Consider the following 20,023-nt stretch of genomic DNA (forward strand, 5'->3'; position numbering starts at 1 on the left):
TGGTCTCTTGAATTCCTTATCTACTTGTCTGATACAGGACAGAATTGAAAGTGGCCTGGAGAAGTAAGCATGGGAGCTCCAGTAACATGCCATCATTCGTCAGAGTAAGTGCACCTGAGCTATGCAGGTCACTGAAAGGCTTTCCATGATGAGAGGAGTCCCGCTGGAGTTTCTGCGTTCACTTCCAGCAAACATTCCCAGCTTAGATTCTAGAAAAACCAGAAAGTTACACTAGCCAGCTCCACTGACAATGCCCCGAAGTAAATCATCTCTGGTGTTTTGTCAGTGAGCCTTGCCAGGCCTTCTTCTGTCATCTGGTCATGGGATCACTGGGTATGAGGATCTCAACCCCTGGCCCAGACCTGCTAAAACCATGTGGATAATCGAGAGTCACATTGAGTTGCACTGAGCTTGGCTATCAGATGTTCAGAAATGACCAAAGCAAATATTCTCCTTGGCCATACACATGCTACAAACACGATGAGAATTTTGTTTTGTTTTTATGTTTTGGAGGGAGTTGTTTTTTGGTTTTTGTTTTTGTTGAGACAGGGTTCCTCTATGTAGCCTTGGTGGGCCTGGAACTCACAGAGATCTGCTTGTCTCTGCCTTTGCCTCTACAAGTACTGGGATTACATATGTGCGTCACCATGCCCAGATGCTGAGAGGGTTGCTTTGTTTTGTTTTTATTCCCTGGTGTACTTTGTTTTGAAGCTTCTGGGCCTGCTCATGTCTACCAGGTCACAGAAGGAATGACTGAATCTCTCTGCCCTACCATATCTAGCCAGACAAGCCATGTATTGTCCTCAGTACCCTCCAGTATGCTGGCACAGGATTGCCATTGATGAAGTTGCTGTGATCACAAATGACTATCATTTAACATCAAGCAGAGTGCCTGACTTGTGAGAGATCGGACATTGGTAATAATTTTTATGTTATGCTCATATCCTGAAGTTTACACTCACTCTGCAGTTTTCCCGCCCATTTTATCGAAATCAGCTTGGACTGAGACCAATGGGATAGACCATGAGAGGGGAAACAGGAGCCGGATGAGGTTGAGGGGAGCAGTGAAAAAGACTTCAGACAGTGATCCCATCAAAAAACAGACTTTTCAAGAGGCAACTTGAGTGAGACAACCCATTTAATTTGGGGAAACAAAGATCATTTAAACCTTTGGGGGATGGGTAGAGACTTTTGGATTAGTGTACATCATTGGCTGGGGCCCCAGGGTGCTGAGGATACCTAATTTACATGAGGAGGGATTCCAGGTGCTGCTGGCCATGACTTTATAAGGGAAGAGGAAGTTTAACCTGGCTACCAGGCTATGTGAGCTCTCCCAGCGGGGCAGAAGGGGTAGAAGCACAGGGCTATATGTGCCAGGACACGTAGGCCCAGGACAGGGGGAGAGGGATCAGCCCTACTCCTGCCAAAATGAGATTTTGGGGGGTTGGACATACCTCAACCCCACTCTTTCTCTAGGCCGGCTCTCCCCTCCCCTTACTTCCACAGCTCCCCATCCCCACATCTTCCTCTTTTTGTTTTGGGAGGTATCTTCATAGTCATTATCCTCTAGGTTAGGAATGGTTTGGTATTGAACCAGAACCTTGTTGGTGGTGACTTTGGCAATGTTGCTTACTTGTTGTTTAGGAATTGTATGAAACAAGAGGCCAGAAGCAGGAAGGTCCCTGTTTGTGTACTTTTTTTTATCTACTTTATTGGTTTCTAATGCCTCTACTTCCCTTTTCCACCCCTTATCCATTCTAATTCCTTCCAATACCCCAACACTAGGTAGGAGAGAAACAAGGTTGCTGGGGAGAAGGGGCAGGGTTTTCTTTTGTTCCTTCTGACTGGTTACAGTCATTGGGTTCTTTGGGACAATTCTAATCTTAGTCGTCGGGATATCCACCAGTCCAGCTAATCAGCACACCGGCAAACAGCAAATGCGGCAGCAGAATGAACCAGCACCCTTCTTTCTCCTCTGACAGTCTCCTTGAAGTGTTTTTTGTTGTTGTTGTTTGTTTTATTTTCTCTCTGGGCTCTGGTATTTATCCACTCTCAGAGTCTTCAGAATTCTACCAACTGCAGCTGGCAAAGACTATGGCCCTCTCCAAGCTGCATGAGGCAATTACCAGCTGTGGATAAACTAAGGCAGTCCCGTATCCCACACCTGGGATTAAAGCAAAAACATTTACATAACATAAGTGAGCTTTTAAAAAACCAAAACTTACTCTGTAGGTCCCAATGACCAACATGGAGCCAAGGAGGGGAGAGTCTGGCTATACTGGGATTCTCAAAGGCTCCTGGCACCCTTTTGGAGGGCAATCCCCTGTTCCTATAACTTTGTTGTGGCCGTAATAGGTTTCTCTAACAAAGAAATATCTAGTGGTGGGTACTGGGAGGATTAGGGAGGGGCTGGGTGGTAATGATGTTAAAATGGAGAATAACAGAGACAGCCATAGAATGGAGGAGAGAAGGGGACACATAGCTTGGGCAGCAGCCACCAGGCCATGGATGTCCTTTCCAGACATCTTGCTGTCCTGTCAGGGATGCCATCTCCTTTGCCTCCTCAGTCCTTGACCTGTCTGCAAGAAAAGGGCATCTTCTTGTTTGGTGGGGTGGTGTTGGACATTTCTGGCTGGGACCCAAATAGGCCTGGGCTGGTGCTGAGGAAAGAAAGAAAAAAACAAAAAACAAACAAACAAACAACAACTGGCAATGCCCCGAAGTAAATCATCTCTGGTGTTTGAGGAGATCAGCTGTCCCTTCCATATTCCATCTGAAAGGGTTAGGCTAACTTTGTAACCTATATGTCTTCTAAAGCCTATAGTTTTGAGTTTTAGGTCCAGGTTAAGCTAAAGCCTCTTAGTACCTTTACAGAGAGTGAAGGAATGTGACCCTATCTGTGAGGACAGATATAAAAAAAGGGCAAGCAAGCAATGACCTTCACTCAGCAAAAGGACCAGACCCTTGTCCTTGAGATAGCGTTTCTTAGCAATGAACCTAGACTTCTTCTGAGTAGCTTTTGACCTCCAGCCAAAAGTCTGTAGCCCCTAATCTTCAAGGATGAGCTAACCACCCTCACCTTAAATTGCAGCTGCATCCACACTTGGCAGGACTGGCCAAGCTTGAGCACCTAAGACTAACCAATTATCTTACTTTATAGCTTCCTCATCCAATCCTAAGTTGCCAAAACTGCAACTTCAAATTTCCCACAATTTTTCTTTTAAAAACCTAAAGGCCTTTGTCTCCCGGTGCCACTCTTTGCTGACCGGCAGGGGTGACCCCATTGTGCAATGGTTAATAAACCTCTTGCTTTTTTCTGGGGGAGTTTCTGGGAAGGGCGCGATCTTGAACTCCTGAGCTGTGAGACCCCAGGTCTTACACATCTAAGGGATCATGCCATCATACCAGGTTGGGAGGAGTTATGCCTGGTGTGTGCCAGTAGAGGGATACAGGATGTTTGGAATTTTTGTAAATGTTGAATCTATTTAAAGTGGCTCTAGCCATTGCTGATTGTATGTTAGGAGGATAGGGGATTGTGTTTTGTTTTTTACCTTGGGCTTTAGAGTTTGGTGCAGTCTTTTCTATGATTCCTTGGCTGTGGGGATTGTAAGGAATCCCTGTGTGATGGGCATTCTCCCATGGTGAGCAGAAGGTCTTGAAGTGAGAGCTAGTAAAAGCAGGGCCAACATCGGTTTTTATCTGTTGAGGAATGCCCATGATGGCAAAAGTGGAGAGCATGTGCTGAATTTGCCTTTTTGAGTTTTCTGCCATTTGGGCTGTATCCCATAGGAAATAAGAGTATGTGTCAAGAGTAGCAAAGACATATAGTTGACGGCTGCATTGGGGGATGACATCAGTTTGCTGGAAGGCATTGGATTTGAGACCCTGGGTGCTAGTGCTTATCGTTTGTAAAGCTGGGGTAGTAATAAGGGATGCACAAGAAGAGCATGTTTTTATTATCCTCTGAAGCTGAGCAAGAGGAACATGGAGAAATGGGTGTGAAACACTTTTATATCTGTGTGTGTTCGGGAATGGAATTGATCTGCTTGCTCCACAGAGGCTGTGAATACCCCTGTAGAGGCGGTCTGATCAGCGAGGGCATTTCCCTCAGATATTGGCCCTAGCAGAGAACTGTGAAACCTGACATACTGGATGTCGAGGCGAGCGTCTCTTTCCTTTAAGAGGGCCTAGACTTGGCTGAACAGAGAAGCTAGTGTTGGTGTCTAGTTTGACCAAAGATCTCGATAATCAAGGAAGCAAATTAACAGCATGTACACTTTCTGAGAAAAGATTAAAGGACCCATTGGCCTTTTCAAGGACTAAATAAATAGCATAACATTTCTTTTATTGGGGGGACTGATAGAGCAACTCTCTAAATTGAATAATGGTATGTTCATCCCCAGGAGGATAGTATATTATTACAACATCTCCTCCTCTTTCCTCCATTAGTAAATGCTGAGGAGGCCTCAGTGATGGGGTGATGGGAGAGTAGCTACCACAACAGAGGTACCATCTTTCGTTAAGATAATGACTATTAATTTGTCCCAGGAATCCAATTAGGCTAATAGCAAAGCAGGAGTGATTTCTGAGTGGTCATTGAATACTGGAGAGAATGAGGGGTGACAAGAATATTGGGTTCTCTTCCTATTTGCAGGGCTTTCTCCCTGCCATTTCTAATCGTAACAGTGAGCATATCCACACCAGTTAGAATTCTAGGTGCACTGTCCATCAGGGTGTGGCACCATCCCAGTGCTCCCTGGGGCTGGTACAGTGCCCCTGGAATTAGGGGAGGAGTTAAAATGAGAAGCTGTATGACACTTTTGGATCATACCTAGTGAGTGCCATGGCTTTTAGGGCTGCATTAATGTCCTCTAAAGCCCCAACTTCCTCTGAAGAGAGAGCTCTTGGGGAGGAGAGGTTTTTATCCCTTTTTAGGAGATCAGAGAGAGACTGTAGGGTACTGGGGAGAAAAAAACAAACAAACAAAAACCATGGTTGAAGCCAATTAAAGTTTCCCCAAAAGCTTTGGAGGGAGGCGAGAGTTAAGGCTTCCGGGAAGGAAACAGTAGGTTCCAGAGGGCATACTAAGGTGAGTGACGTCTCCATTCCCAAGAATGCAATGGGTGAAATAAGCTGGATTTTTCTCGAGAATCTATTTTAAAGCCTAGAGAGGAGAGGGACGGTATTAATTGAGCCGAAACTTGGGAAGGGGAGGCGGAAAAGTCTCCCCACACGAAGACAGCTTCCATATAATGATAAAAGCAGAGACTTTTGTCTATCTAAGTAGAGCCTTAATGCTGTGTCAACAGCCTCGTGACAGATGCTGGGACTGTTTGCCATCCCCTGGGTGAGGGCTGTCCACTCAGATTGTAAGGTCAGCCCAGAGTTGTTAATGGAGGCTATTGAGAAAGCAAAGCACCTGTGGGTGGAGAGGGATAAAGGAAAAAGGCCTTTAACGTCTGTTGCTAAGAGAGGAATGTTGGCAGGAATGGTAGAGACAAGGGGGACCCCCAAACCACAAGGTTTTATTAATCGCCCTTAAATCTTACACAGTCGCCATTCCCCAAAGTTCTTTTTATAGCAAACACAGGGTGTTCCATGGACTGCAAGAAGGGTGAAGATGGTGAAGATGGAGCTGTTCTTTTTGGGTTTTTTTGTTTTGTTTTGTGTGTGTGTGTGTGTGTGTGTGTGTGTGTGTGTGTGTGTGTTTTAACTGTGTGAGTGTGTCAGGTTTCTCCCTTGACAGAGGCCACTTTTTAACTGAGAGAAGCTCGTTGGCGAGGAAGTCGAGTCTGGGAGCGTTATATTTAACAGCGACCTTTAGAACTGAAGGCAACCGAAGGGAGGGTTTTTTCAGTTTTTATGAGTGTAATTATTATTGTGGGTATAATCATTCACCCTATTGTAATTTTATTTTGGAAGACAAGTGAGCTTAACTTTCAGAGCCTCCAAGATATCTCTTTCTCGAAGATGGTGGCAATATTGGCCACAAGAAGGTAATGCCCATAGACCCATTAGGGTCCCCCAACTTGTAGGCTTGTTTTGTGGTATGGTAAAGGCCTGGGAGCAGCCTTCCATGCCTAGTAGCTGGGGCTCAGGAATTAGTTTCCAGTCTGTGGGGCCTCTTGATGCCTTAAAATTGTTTTATCTGCTCCAGTATCAACAAGACATTCAAATAGACATAAAAATAGACATAGTTGTCTATTTTTTTTATTGTTTTTGTGGGGGAGCCTTCGGAGATACTAGAAACCCATAAAGCTGCTATTGGAGCAGTTTTCCCCCTTACTTCCGTGGCTGACAGCTGCCGTATTTTAAGATTAAAGGTTCCAGTGGCTTGCCACCTTTGTAATAATGGGAGCGGCAATCCCTCCTCCAGTGGAAGCCCCTATGTCACGGGGACACACTGTCTTGGGATGGTAACATTTCTGCTGGAGAAGGCCTCCCTCAGAGCGTTCGCCTTTCCAGCGTCCCTTTTCACCACACTTAAAGCAAGTCCCTTCTGTTTTTATCACCGCTGAAAAAGCCTGGGCAAGGGGAGCAGCCTGATGTGAGCTGTCCCAATATCCCGAGTGGCCACAATCCAGCTCTCGTAGAGTTCACCTTTGAAGCCTTGGCAGGCGAGCCTGCACTTAGAAGTCGTACCCTCTCAAATGATGATTTTACAGGGCTCTGGCTTCAGAGTCTGGGATTTTTTTTTTTAAGCTCATTTTATTTTTAAGAATAAAGTCAGGAGAGAGTCTATTTCGGTTTTTTGCAGAGAAAGAACAGGGAGGAGACAGCGTCTTGAGAGCCAGAGGGCAGGCAGGTGATTTTGTTCCAGACTTGAAGTGTGCAGAGGCACACCTGGCCATAATACCCTCCTGGCTGAGCTGCCTAGTGGGCTACCTGGCTTAAATTCCTTTTGATGAGATGAAGAGTTTCCATGAGAAAGTTTGGAAACGCCAAGGTCAAAATGAAGCATTCCTGGAGGGGGAGGGGGGAATGCAGCCCCGTGGGGGATTCCCCAGAGTGTTAGATGAAAGCCCCAGCTGAAATTTTCAGAAAGCCAGTGGCCACCCTAGTTGTTTTTCAGTGGCTGGTGCATTGCCAATATTTTTTTTTTAAGGAGATAAAAAGAGATGGGGGTTACGGCTGATGCTGAAGTGGCCTGTCAGGGACCAGGCAGAGCACTGGGGGCCTTCTACCAACTCCAAAGAAAAGCTTTGGCCAGAAGGTGCCAGTTGCCCCCTTCACCATACCTTGTCACTTGAGAAGGGATAAACGGAAAGTAAGAGAGAGAAGGAAAAATCAGACCTCCTTACGGGGAGGTCAGACCAGGGGTGCCATTCAATGTTCCCTCTCAGCTCCCTCCTAAATATCCTGGCGGTCTCTGCGCCCCACATTGGGTGCCTGCTCCATCCTTTCCAGGGTGAGGGACCTGTGACAGTGACCAGTGGATCCTGAGAGAGGAAGCGGAGGCAGGAACTTCCAGGGGCAACAGAGACCTCAGGCGGCTAATGAGCACAGCGAGAAACAGACTTCTTTGGGAGATAGCTCACTTAATCGGGAAAAACAAAGGCTACTTAAACCTTTGGAGGTTGGGTAGGGACTTTCAGGGTGAATATACATCACTGGCTTGGGGCCAGGTTGCTGGGGATACCAAAGATGCATGAGGAGGAATTCCAGGTGCTGCTGGACATGACCTTATCAGGGCAGAGGAAGTTTAACCTGGCTGCCAGGCTACATGAGTGCCTTCAGGGGCCAAAGGGGCTACATGTGCTAGGACACACAGGCCCAGGGCAGAGGGGGAGTGATCATACTCCTGCCAATACAAGGATGAGATTTTGGGGGTTTGAACATGCCTGCCTCGACCCCACTCTCGCTCCCGGCTGGCTCCCCCACCTGACCCCAGTGGTCCAACAGTGGCTCCCTGGCCCCACAATATCCACGCTGGTTCGTCCTGAAGGCATGTCTCTCCACACTCTAACTCACACCTGCACTCCTCTCTCTTCTGGTTCTGTCCTTTATAGGATCACTTCTTAACCCAGCCTAAAACAGTCTTTGAAGGGTTTGAAAGGGTTCTTCACGACAGGCTGCACCTTACAGAAATGTTCCTGACAACAAATCCTCTTTCTTTCCTTAAACTCAGGCAGGTGTTTTGCCTGCTCTCAGTGGGAGTACAGAGGAAGCAATGCTATGATTCTTCAAAGGCAGAACATTCAAAAGATGCAGCTCCTACCCGGCTGTGGTGTGCCTGGGATGTACACCAGACATCCAGCATCATGTTGAGAAGTGCTGGCTGTGAAGAGATTTCTCCAGGCATCACCTAGCACCAGCCCCCAGAGGCACAAGCAGTGACCCTTTATAGGACTCCAGCCCAGCCTTGAGTTGCTCTAGTTGACACTGAGGAGCCAAAAGGAACTGTCCTCCAGGTCCTGCCTAGCCTGCAGATTCATGACAGAAGAAAAAAATGCTGCCATAGGGTGGCTTTCATTGTCCCTAGGTGATTTTCAAAGCAGGACATGGGTTTCATGGCAAACTGTGATACATCCATTTTATTATGGCACCAGAATATTATCACTAAGCAGTCTATATACAATCTACAGTTTCTATCAGCCACCACTGTGTGACTCTTGATAAGAACAACCCTCTTGATAAGCAGTGTCCCAGAAGGTCCAGACCTGAGAGCAGCAGCTACCAGAAGCACACCGTGGCTTTCCTCAGCCTGGGTGAGGTGGGCAGCAGAGACCCTGAGAATTGGCAATTATGGGAGCTTCACGCTCCTGCTTTGTCTTAGCATTGGCACCCTGTCTAGGAGTCTGAAGAAGCTGTTGTCGACTTGCATTGGAGGCCTTTCCTTCTGATGACTATAGTGACAGGTCCGTCAGGTAATGCCTTGATGACATTCCAAGCTTCAAACCGTGTAAGACCTTGCATGGCAGTGCCCGAGAGCTGCACGATTTCATCTCCCGACTGGATGTCACTCTGTTCTGTCCCTATAAAGAAGGAGAAGATGACAAGTGACTTTGGGCTGCCTCAGGTAGCAGGAACAGCGAAAGATGCTATCTGAGGGACCAGGAAAGCTCAGAAGTGGACAGCACACGCATCTTCGGGAGCTTGCTAGTGGTTCTAAAGTAAGGAATCTCACAGTATGGTACCTCAGAGCTTGGACACCAGGCTGCAATCACTCTAGGACATAGAAAGCTAAAGTGGACAATCCATGCTGTTTTCAAGTGAGGTGATGGCAGGCAGCCCAGAGCCAGAGCCTGGTTAGAGACTTATACAATTCCTAGAGAGCCCCTGGAGCTCGAGGTTCTCCCTAACCCCCTTATCCCACTTCCTATTGACTCCCTGATCCTGGTAACATCATCAACAATGTTTGGGAAGGGGTATGAGATGGTGAGACATTCGTGAAGCAATTTTGACAGAGCTTTTGGCTTCAAACGGCTTGGGAAGTGTCCACTCAGAAAGACATATCCCTGCAGGGTACCCACTCAGTCAAAGATGCCCAGAAATGACAACATAGGGTGTGTGGTGGAGCACGCCTGTAATCCCAGCACTCAGGGAGGCAGAGGCAAGCAGATCTCTGTAAGTTCGAGGCCAGCCTGGTCTACAAAGTGAGTCCAGGGCAGCCAAGGCTACACAGAGAAACCCTGTCTCAAAAACAAAACAAAAACAAAAACAAAAAGCAGAAACTAAAATGTGTTCTTTTACCGTTTATATTGAAAGCAACCCCCCATTCACCTGACTCCCTGGCCTGTGCCAATAGTGAAAAACAGCATAATAATCATACTATTAATTTACATTTAATATATATAATATAACATATAATAATTATACATTTATATTTTGTCATTATCATAATCATATCATCTAAGGTATAATGTGTTTATATTATATAATAATATTATTGATTATATGATAATAACACTATAGTATTATTATTATTATGAAAAACAGAATAATAATGAAAATATAGTGAGTGCTACTAATCGAGTACCGCAATAGGCATTGTGCTGGTTTTCTGCACTCATGGCAGCGTCCCTTGGGGGTACACCGATAGATTCCCTTTCGCAAATGGAAACTAAAGATGGAGAAACTCACTCAGTTTGAAAGCGGTTCAGTCGTAGGGGCTAGATTTAAACTCTGGCTTACCGGCTAGGTTTGAACTCTGACTTACAGGCTCTGGCATCCCATGTAGCACATCCCATCGTAGCACATCTGCCTGTGGCTGGAGGCTTAGTCCCACGTGTTATACATGGGCCCAGAACAGTGAAGTGACTTGGTCAACGTCATGCCATTGAACATGACAAAATTAATATCAGAACCCAGGTCTCGCAGCTGGCCTTTGACCAGCGCTCCTTTATCCATAACCCTGTTCTCTTGTCCAAGGCTTCCAACTAAGAACTGGCAGGGCTTTGCAGATAGATTTACAAAAGGCGTTCATAATTTTCTCAGAACAATCCATACCCAGCTGACCCGTATGTCGGATTGTCTGGCAGCTCAATCCATGGCGAATAAGACATCAAATGGAAAATAAACACACAAATCAATGAATCCAGGACTAGGATAAATCCAGCCGAGCTGCCAGACAAGTGTCAGCCTCTGGCTTTCCTCACAACACTGGTTTCTTTGAGACAGATTGATATAAACCAGGCTGATTGCCTTGTCAGTCGGATGTATAATTTTTAAGTACATTGCATGGAAATAGTACTGATCTTTCTCAATGTATCTTTTGGTGCCTGTCAACCCTGTGCCTGGAGCCAAGGCCCCATTTGCCTCTTCCTAACCTTGGTCCTGCCAAGCTGCTCCAAGCCCAGGGCTCAGTCATGTGAGAGGACCCCACAGAAAGAGAAGTAAAGGCATGGCTGAGCAAGGGTGGGAAAGCAGAACTGAAGACATAGAAATCAACACGTGACTCAAAAGGATGTGGGAAGCCATCACTGCCCCCAAGGTTCTCAGGGGTTCTGGGTTTCAGGTATTTGCTGCATGGCCACAGCTGGAGAAGATGTAGAGAGAAAAAGGGGGTGCCCACCTTTAAAAATCCTGTTGATGGTCAGAGGTTTGTCTCCATGCAGGGAGCCCTTTCCACCCTCCAGACTGAACCCCAGTCCGGCCGAGGTCTTCTCCAGTGTCACTGTGCAGACAGTGGCCTCTACTGCAGAGAAAAGCACATGGGCTTGGTCAATGGTCTGCTTTCTCCCAGGTTCAGCTGCCCAGGCTGATGCTGGCTGCCTAACCATGCACACGCCCGTACGCACACAGGCAAGTGCATGTATGGAATCACAGACTCACATCTCTGCAGCACACCAGGCATTCTGGAAATGTGTGGTGTTGGGGCCGCACATTAGCACACAGTGCCACCAAGCATGGATCTAAATAGCCAAAGACCGAACGTGCCTCACAAGGGGCCTCTCCCACACCAGCCCCCACCCCACGGCACTGGGAACACTTACTAGATTCTACAGAAATGTCACTGGCTGCTGAAGCTGATGCTGCAGAATCAGTGGAGGAGTTCAGGTCATGAATGGCCTCCACAGTTGACCTCCTGGTGACAATCACAGCTTGCCTTGGGTCCCGAGCTTGGCGGAGGATAGCTAGGGCATCATTGTGAGTAGCCCCCTTGAGAGACTTGCCATTGATGGAAAGCACTTCATTGCCTTTCTGAATTGTGCCTTCCTGAGAAGCCAGCCCATTTGGAAACACTCTGTGAACCTGAACAAGGCCAACGAGTCAGAACCCACAAACCAACCAAATCGGATCCCTGTTTATGCTGGCAGAGGCCTTCAAGCCAGGTATCCAACCAACCCCAGAGGAGACTCTGCCAAAGACAACATAGAATGACTATATCTCACGGCAGAGTGACTGGCCTGGGCCAACATTCCTCCCTTTCCTTCTCTAGTCAGGGCAGAGACCAGGAACAGGGATGACAGGGAGTACTCAGCACTCTTCCCACACAGCACCCTTGACTGATCCTACACCCCCATCCGTTCCCAGGGGCAGCCTTCTGCCTTTCCTACCCTAGATCACATTTCTGAGAATGGTTTCCCAGCAAAACCAAGTCTATGGCTTATTGATGGGTATTTATAAGAACGGGTTTCTAAGATCAAAGAAATCTGGGGACACCTGGTTGAACAAAAGCTCCAAAAAAGGTTCATTGTTTAAAGATGCTAGCAACCCTCCCATGCCAATAGACATCTTGGTTCTCTGAGTGAGCACTGTAGTACCGTGATGGCTCCTCACATGCATTTCAGGAGAGCTATCCCTTCTGGAGAGTCACTCTGGTCCCATTTTCTCCAGGAAGTACTTGCCAAATACTATCCTAAGGCTGCCTAGACAGTCTCATTCTTTAGCTTGTCTTTTTTCTCATTTCTGCATGGTGTTCAGTATTAAAAACACACACATACACAAAGATCTTTCTGACCTTATGGACATAAAGACAGCTCAGTAGGTAAAGGCATAACACCTGCCATCACACCTGAGTTTGATCCCCAGATTTCATAGCACACACAGCCTGCATCATGAAATCGGAGGGCCAGAAACCATCTGGATCAGCAAGTGGTGACCTGAAGCTTTGGGCTGAGGATAGTAGCTCATGCTGGTGAGTTTAACTAGGATGGAACTAACTAGAGGACCACAGGCAACGATACCTAGAATATAGGATAACTGCCCTCCCCATGCTATCCCAGACTCTAGTTCCTGCAAAACAGGAGGCTGGGCCACAAGCTCTGCCAACTCTGGGTGAATGCTGTGGTGTGTGTAGCTCCTGCATAGCACAGCAATCATTCTTCCCCTTGGCTGGATCTCACTGAGCTCAGCCAACCAACAAGTCAGCTTCACAATTGTCCACTTGATCACACTCATTCATGCTAGGCCCCTCCTTTGCAAGAATTTGCCTCCCATGGGCTCCTTTAGATATAACGTGGGAAAGTCTCCAGTCATAGTCTAGAAGTTTCAAAAAAAAAAAAAAAAGCCCTGTGGCCATAAATTGTATCTAATCTTAGTAACCATCATGATCTACATTTCCAAAGGAAGTTATGTAATATTGTACCAAAATTGGTCCCAGTTCGGGTATGTGTATGCATAGACATGTGTTTGCACATATATATGCATGTTTACAGGATCATGTTTGTGCACATACATGGAGACCACTGGACAACCTCAGCTGTCACAGGGTAGTGTCATTCCCTTTGTTTAAGACAGGGTCTCTCACTAGCCTGGAACTTTTCAAGTAAACTAGGCTGGGAATCTGCCTGTCTTTGCTTCCCTGGCTCTGGAATGACACACACACTTCCATGCCCACCTTTTCTTTAACAGGAGTTCTGGGCATCCAGCTGAACTCCCCATGATTGCAGGCAAGCGCTTTATTGACTGAGATATCTCCCTGAGCCTGGTCTCTGTTTTTAATGTATCCTCCACATATTTTCAAACATATGGGGATTAGGGCTTTAAACTGTGCAAACGTTCCATTCAGGCATTCTGGTGCAGAACATGTATGAGCACACACATGTATACATATGTGCACATATACTCACAAATATACACAACATTTTTTAATGCTCCGTGTGTATTTAGTATTTGCTTTGGTGTAGTGGGGCTGTTTTGGGTGCAAAGAGATCTTCTTTGTTGAAAGATATATGGTGCTGAAGGTGAAATGTGGATCAGATAGGAGACCACGCTGTGCCTCTTGAGAAGAGTGGAGCCAATGGCTTTCTTTGAAAACTCCTGTCCTGACCCCTGCCCCGTGGCCTGGCTCCCCCAGCACAGCATCACTGCAGAGTAGTCTTCTCACCTCCAGCACCCGACTCGGACTCTGACATCCCCACCCCCGGGCCACTCACCGTGATCACCTTGTTTTCCAGATCCGCTCCTCCTGCCAAGCTGAACCCCAGGCCAGTGCCCTCTTCCTTGTGTAAGATGGTGACGTGAATGCTGTCTAATTGCTGCGGATGGAAAAACACACGTTCACAAACACGGAAGTACAGCAGCGAGAACAGTTTAGCACAGGCTTTAACACCACACCGGTTTGTTTTCTTAAACACCAGCTGGGCCAGTACTGCCACCTCCTCAGACTTCGGTTTCAGCACGCAGACATTACGGGGAGCTTCGGAGGGTAAACAAATGTATGCAAAGCAGCAAGCCCAGCTCCTTTTCTCTCCTACTCACCCATTCATACCCTCCTCCCTCACACTGGGCTGCACATTGCAAAGTCAGCTACAGAGGCTGCAAGGTGCTGCTTTACAGTGGCATTGTGGGACAAGGGCAGGTGGTAGGATTCTGGTCAAACGCTCAGAGGCCAGTGCTGTTTCACAAGTGATGGCTGCTCCTTCTTCCACAGGCACGGCAGCAGTAAAGGTCCCTGCTGGCATCTCACTCTAGCCTACACGTATGTGCAAATGTATGCACACACACAAACACACACAAACACACACACACACACACACACATATACACACACGCACAAACAGAAACTCCCGGGAACTCGGTTATCTGATATGAGCCCTCCAACCTCAGCAGCATAAACAACAAAGGCAGAGGCTCCCATTGTAGCCTAGAGCTGGAACCTAGAGCTCCAGCACTGACAAGAGCCATGGAGCGGGCACATACATAGACAGGCAAGATGGACAGCCATGAGTGAAAGGCACAGAGGCAGAGGCAGACACATCTGTGTACTTGGGTCAGCTACCTCAGAGGAAGGCAATCCCAGCGCTATTGGCTCATTCAGTGTATGTGTATATATATATATATATATATATATATATATATATATATATATATTATAAATAATATATATTATGTGTGTATTCATATATATTCATATATATATATATATACATATATATTCATAAATATTAAGACTTAGGACATCTTATCACTTTAAAAGACCCAGAAAATTTTATTTTCAGGCCCATAGCTCTTGGGACACTAGTTTGTACTGGGTACTAGGAAATAGAAACATGACAAAGCAGTCCCTTGGTTGTGGGCTACCAGAGCCCCTGACTTCCAGGTCTTCTGCCATCTCTTAATGGGGAGTCCCAAGGTCAGAGGAGGGACCTGAGTGTGAAGGTCTCATGGGCTCCACACTGGCCCACATCGTTGGGATTATTTGGAGTTGTATTCGTGTGTGTGTGTGTGTGTGTGTGAGTGTGGTATGGTGTTGTTTAGTTTTTGGGTTTGTTTGTTGTTTGATCTTTTGGGTTTTATGTTTGGACTTGGGGGTGTATCGGAGTTTTTTTTTAATGTTTTTAGTTTTTTGGTCCTGTGGGTGACTGCCATACATAAAGTCTTCTACTAACACTTTATATGAACAGTTCTGAACTTGCAGTTTTACTTCCAGCATATTATTTGCATTGAACGGGGCCCTGGGGACTAGTGGCTCATGCAGGCTACAAGTGGTTAGTGAGAGCCTCAGGGGAGAAACTGCAGCTCAGAGGCATCTTGGGCTCATCAGACTTCACCACCACACCCTTGATCTTGAAAGGGCAGCTGTGACTCTTCCCATAGAAAAGTAGCATCATCCCTTCCCAGTCTTCATTATCCCATTCAGGAATGCAGTATGAGCCCTTGGAAGCTTCCAGACAGTGCGATCCAGGAGCCCACCTTTTGACTACTAACTCTGGCTCTGGCTGCTGGTTAGTTGACTACTAACCAGCTCTGGCTGGGCCACTTCCTCTCTCTACATCATTGGCTGTGCTCAGCAAATACTTGGGAAGTGAGGCTTTCGGAATGATGTGGCTGAGGTACAGCGGCCCTCATGAGCTCACCTTGAGGTATACAGTGGAAACAATGAAAGCCTCAAGCTGAGAACTTACCTCACTGTATACCATGGGCAGTGCTATGCCACTCAGCTTCTCTCGGGACACTCATGCTAGCTCATGGGATGTTGGCCCAGCACTGGGCTTGAGCTTAGAGACAGAGCACCCTGGCTCTGTCATCATGAACCTCCCTTCTCATTCCTAAAATGGCAAAAGATGCCAGGACAAGAGGCCTGGCCATAACCACAAACACACACACACACACACACACTTCCCATCTCAGCTAAGATCAGGTGTTAACACTTGCTGTGTCAAGTGACATGGCGTCCCTCTACCATAGACAGAACAAAACCTGAACCTGGGACAAGCCTTGAGACACACGGACTTCTTTAGCTACTTCCCCTCTGGCCCAGCTAGAGCCCTTCCCCCAACAGCCCTCTTCTCTGCAGATACGCACACAGGAAGCCTACCTTCAGCGTGGCCTCATCGAGGACTCTCACTTCCTCGATGAGCTTTTTCAGTTCTTCTGCGCTCAACAGGGAGATAACTGACTGGCCAGGCTGAGAAGAACAATGGTCCCTGTCCTCGGTGTCCCGGGGCTCCGTGAGGCCTTCTGAATATTCTCTCAGTTCTGAAAGGCTTTCACAAGCAGAGACAACACAGCGTGAAAAGCAGGATTCTCCAGCACTCTGCGAGGGGCTCAGCTCTCTGGGAACTCGGTTATCTGATATGAACTCTCCAACCTCAGCAGCATAAACAACAAATCGATCGCAGCTGAGTCAAGAGGAAAGACCCAGCCCCAGGCCTGCAGCAGAAGATCTCGGGTCTCCCTAGGAGCCCACACACCTGGGAAGCAGGTCTCTCGACCTCTTGACCCCAGCTAAAGAGGAAGCAGGGGTTACAGGCCGGGACTCTGCTCACAGAGTCAGGGGCGCAGCTGAAACAGGACCAAATGTCTCCCTCCCTGGCCAGGTCCCAGGCCTGTGTGAAGAGCAAAACAGATTCTCCTTGGGGAGTATCTCCTGCCCTCACCCGGAGCTCCTTAAGTTGACAGTGGACTTTTCAGATCTGCATCAGCCTCGTGCATCTTTGTGGGCAGTTTATCAGAGAGACCTTGTCACGTGCCTGACTTCCCATGCCAGCCAAGGTCAGCTGTTGTGTAAAACAACTCTTTAAAATGGAAGACAGAGCTATAACGCCCACACATGCACACATACATACACACACTCACATGAGATGAATTTTTTTTTAAACTGGTGTATCTGAGAAATGTTTAAGTGCTATATAATGTAAAAATAGGAGAGTAGGGACTGTGGAGAGCAAGCAGGGTACACTCACTTCAGGGAGAACCCTGTGTCAGAGGCCACAGCTTCACCAAGACCCTCTGCAGATACGCTGCTGTTGCAAGGTGGCTTTGGAGACATCGTCTCCTTGGGCGTGCAGGTGATCTGGCCACAGGAGACTGAAGATGGAAGGCACAGTAGGGATTTCATGACGGCCGATGATAACTGGCTGCTGATGGAGTAAATCTTACTCGCCTTTTCATCCAGCAGCTTTGTCTCACAGGACTGGGTCCTGGTCAGGGGGAAGCTCCGTGCCCGCTGACTTGGCATCTTGAGGCCTGGGCCTTGAGTGTCCTCAGCCTGTGTGGTCAGCCTTCTAAGGAGCGGGTCTGGAGTCAGAGCTTTTGGGCTGGGTCGCTGACCTGGGGGAGGAGACTCAGACATCCCTGGGTCCCTGACCTCTGAGGTGTTAGGAAGGGCTTTGGGCATAGGCTCTGGCTCTGCCTGCCTGTGCTTAGCAGAGACTGTAGCTCCTTGACCCAGGAGACCAGAAAACCGTCCTGCATCTTGCTTTCCTGGAAGTTTTGTGGTATCCCCAGAGCTGGGCTGTAGGCTCAGTCTCTGCACTCCTCTCTCTGGCAATTGTGAGGAGCCAAAGTTTTCAAAAGAGCTGATTTTCTGCCTAATGGAGGAGGAGGAGGAGGAGGAGGAGGAGGCCTGAGAGTGTGGCCCTGGGGGGTCCCTGGAAGCAGGTGTTGGCTGAGTGGCTGAGACTACCTCTGGGTGTCTTCTGGGGTCTGGGACGCGATTCTTCAGACCTTTCAAGCTCTGCCGAAACCACGCCGGCTTTGGGGCCACCGGGGGCCCTTTCTTTACAGTGCTGCCTTCTGCTGACTTGTAAACTCTGGGAGCACCATTGACAGTGTCCAGTTTTGACAGGACCCCCTCTGGGTGGCCCTGTGTCCCATCCTCTTCACCAAGGCTGGTGTGGGGCTGTAGTGGTACATGGCCATGGTTCTCACTCATGATAGGGCTAAATAAGTTTTTGATGCAGTCGGAAATTCTAACCCAAGGGTCTTCAGGGGTGGTATCAAAGCTATAGTCCATCCGTGCCTGCCTCTTCAGCAGCGGGTGTTTTCCCGGGGACGCTGGAGTCGCTGGCGGGCAGAAACAAAGCCAGACCTGAGCATTACATTTTGTTGGGGATTTTCTTCCTAAATTCAAGTTACAGTGCTGTCTAAAGTAACCGCCCAGATAGCACACAAGAAATGTAAAGCGAAAGTAACTCTTTTGCCTTTTAAACTTTCACTGCACAAGTCTCACGTTGGTCACCACACTTGAGTTTGAACTATCTGTGCCATTCAAAAGCAGGAAGAATGAGGATGCCCACTGGATGGGGTGAAGACAGCCTACTGAGGCTCTCTCCTTCCGTAGGCATATCGCATCACGTACCTATGGACTTGCCTTTTCCCGAAGTCACAAAGTCATTTAAGTCTGACTCTCTGTCCACACTCTGGTCATTGACCAGCTTGCTTGGAAAATGAATTTTTCTCAACCAAAAGAACTGATCAAACCGTTCCAGGTAGAGAAAAGCTGTGGCAGTCATTTTGAACTTTGGCTATATGTTGGGCTGAGGGGCCCCACCCCTCGGTTCTGAGTTGATGTACATGGGCTACATATAGTCTAGGCAACGGGGATATGGTGAGGCCCCATAAGGTGTTCTCTGCATCATCATCCACTTTATGCCCACGATGTTCTCAGGCTGCCACGCCCAAGGGGCAGCATGGCAAAAGCTTCCTCAGAGTAAGGTAACATTAACATGACACCTACCCATCTGCACGGGTTGGGGAGATTCAGCCCTCAACCCCCTTCCCCAGAACCAGGGGAAGTTGGCACCTGAGCCCTGAGAGTCAAGAGGAGAGCGGCTGAGAAGTCCTCTGTGCTTAACATGCCTCATCCTTCTCTGCTTAAGACGAGGCTGTTTGGACTGTGTGTTTCAGGGAGAGTCTTTATATGAGAATGCACCCTTGTTTGAGAAGCACTGCTTCCTCCAATCTACTGTCACAGTGTCTAGCCACAAGGGAAACAGAGCACTGAACTCCGGTGACACCAGAGAGGAGCCATTCGTGATCATGAAGGCCTGCATGGGAACTAGTAACTCCAGGACCTCAGCACTTAGGTCTGGCCCTCTTGGCCTGTTTCTATAGTTGCAATTGTTCAGCTATAAAAAGCTAATATGGTAAGAATCGAGAGTCCAAGGTTCGGTAGGCAAGGCCTCCGCAAACTAGGGTGTGTCCTCTGTAAGGTGACTAAGAGAAGGGAGGATGGAGGGGTGGAGTCTCCCGTGGTGGGCCACCTTCTCTGGGTGAGATGTCTAGATTGTCCCATTCATAATGTCCTTAACTCTCCACAGGCCTCCGTGTGCTTGGGGAATATGATGTGAGGCCTCTCTTTTATTCCCCTGCCACACTGGGAGCTCCTCAGGCCAGGAGCCGGTCCGTAGCACCCCTTCCTTTCTCATCCCTGGCACCAAGCATAGTCTCACATATCTGTCATTCACTGTGTGCTAACTGCAGTGAATTGCATGCTGGGACCCTATGCGGTCTGTAACACTTGCTGACCACTGAATGAACCCACAAAGGCGAAGCAAACTGCCCCAAATCAGAGCTAGTGATGGGTGAGCCCAGGACTCTCTGTTCTTTCTAGTAAGCCATTAAATACCGAAGATATGGCATTGTATTTACAGGTGTACCACTTGGACCAACCATTGCTACCCACCTCCTCGACATGGCGGCCCTCAGCAAACACTCGCAGGTTTTTCTCCTGATACACCCTCAGATTTGAGCATAATGAAAAAAAAAACATGCTGCCTTGCTGACACCCATATAATGCAGCTGCTCAGGGTAGCTGGGTTAGCTATAATCTCAGACCCTCGGGAATGGCCTGCATTCCCACCACCCCCACCCCTGAATCACTGCTTCAACCAGGAAGTTTATCTGTCAGTCT

At 47.8% G+C, this 20,023-nt stretch overlaps 1 protein-coding gene across 8 annotated transcripts in view; it reads right to left on the reverse strand.

Annotated features, from left to right (window-relative positions):
* Positions 1-8,506: 8,506 nt before the first annotated feature.
* Positions 8,507-20,023, reverse strand: part of Il16 (interleukin 16) — an 89,161-nt gene continuing 77,644 nt past the window's right edge. For all 8 annotated transcript variants that reach the window (XM_060367467.1, XM_060367468.1, XM_060367469.1 and 5 more), the window contains 6 exons: positions 17,073-18,174; positions 16,205-16,373; positions 13,821-13,922; positions 11,436-11,694; positions 11,015-11,137; positions 8,507-8,975 (listed from right to left, as the gene is read on the reverse strand). In XM_060367467.1, the coding sequence (XP_060223450.1) occupies positions 8,791-8,975; positions 11,015-11,137; positions 11,436-11,694; positions 13,821-13,922; positions 16,205-16,373; positions 17,073-18,174 (1,940 nt within the window). In that variant the 3' untranslated portion in view covers positions 8,507-8,790. The remainder of the gene's footprint in view (positions 8,976-11,014; positions 11,138-11,435; positions 11,695-13,820; positions 13,923-16,204; positions 16,374-17,072; positions 18,175-20,023) is intronic.

Source organism: Meriones unguiculatus, chromosome 14, assembly GCF_030254825.1.
Source record: "Meriones unguiculatus strain TT.TT164.6M chromosome 14, Bangor_MerUng_6.1, whole genome shotgun sequence".
In the NCBI taxonomy this organism is placed as follows: Eukaryota; Metazoa; Chordata; class Mammalia; order Rodentia; family Muridae; genus Meriones; species Meriones unguiculatus.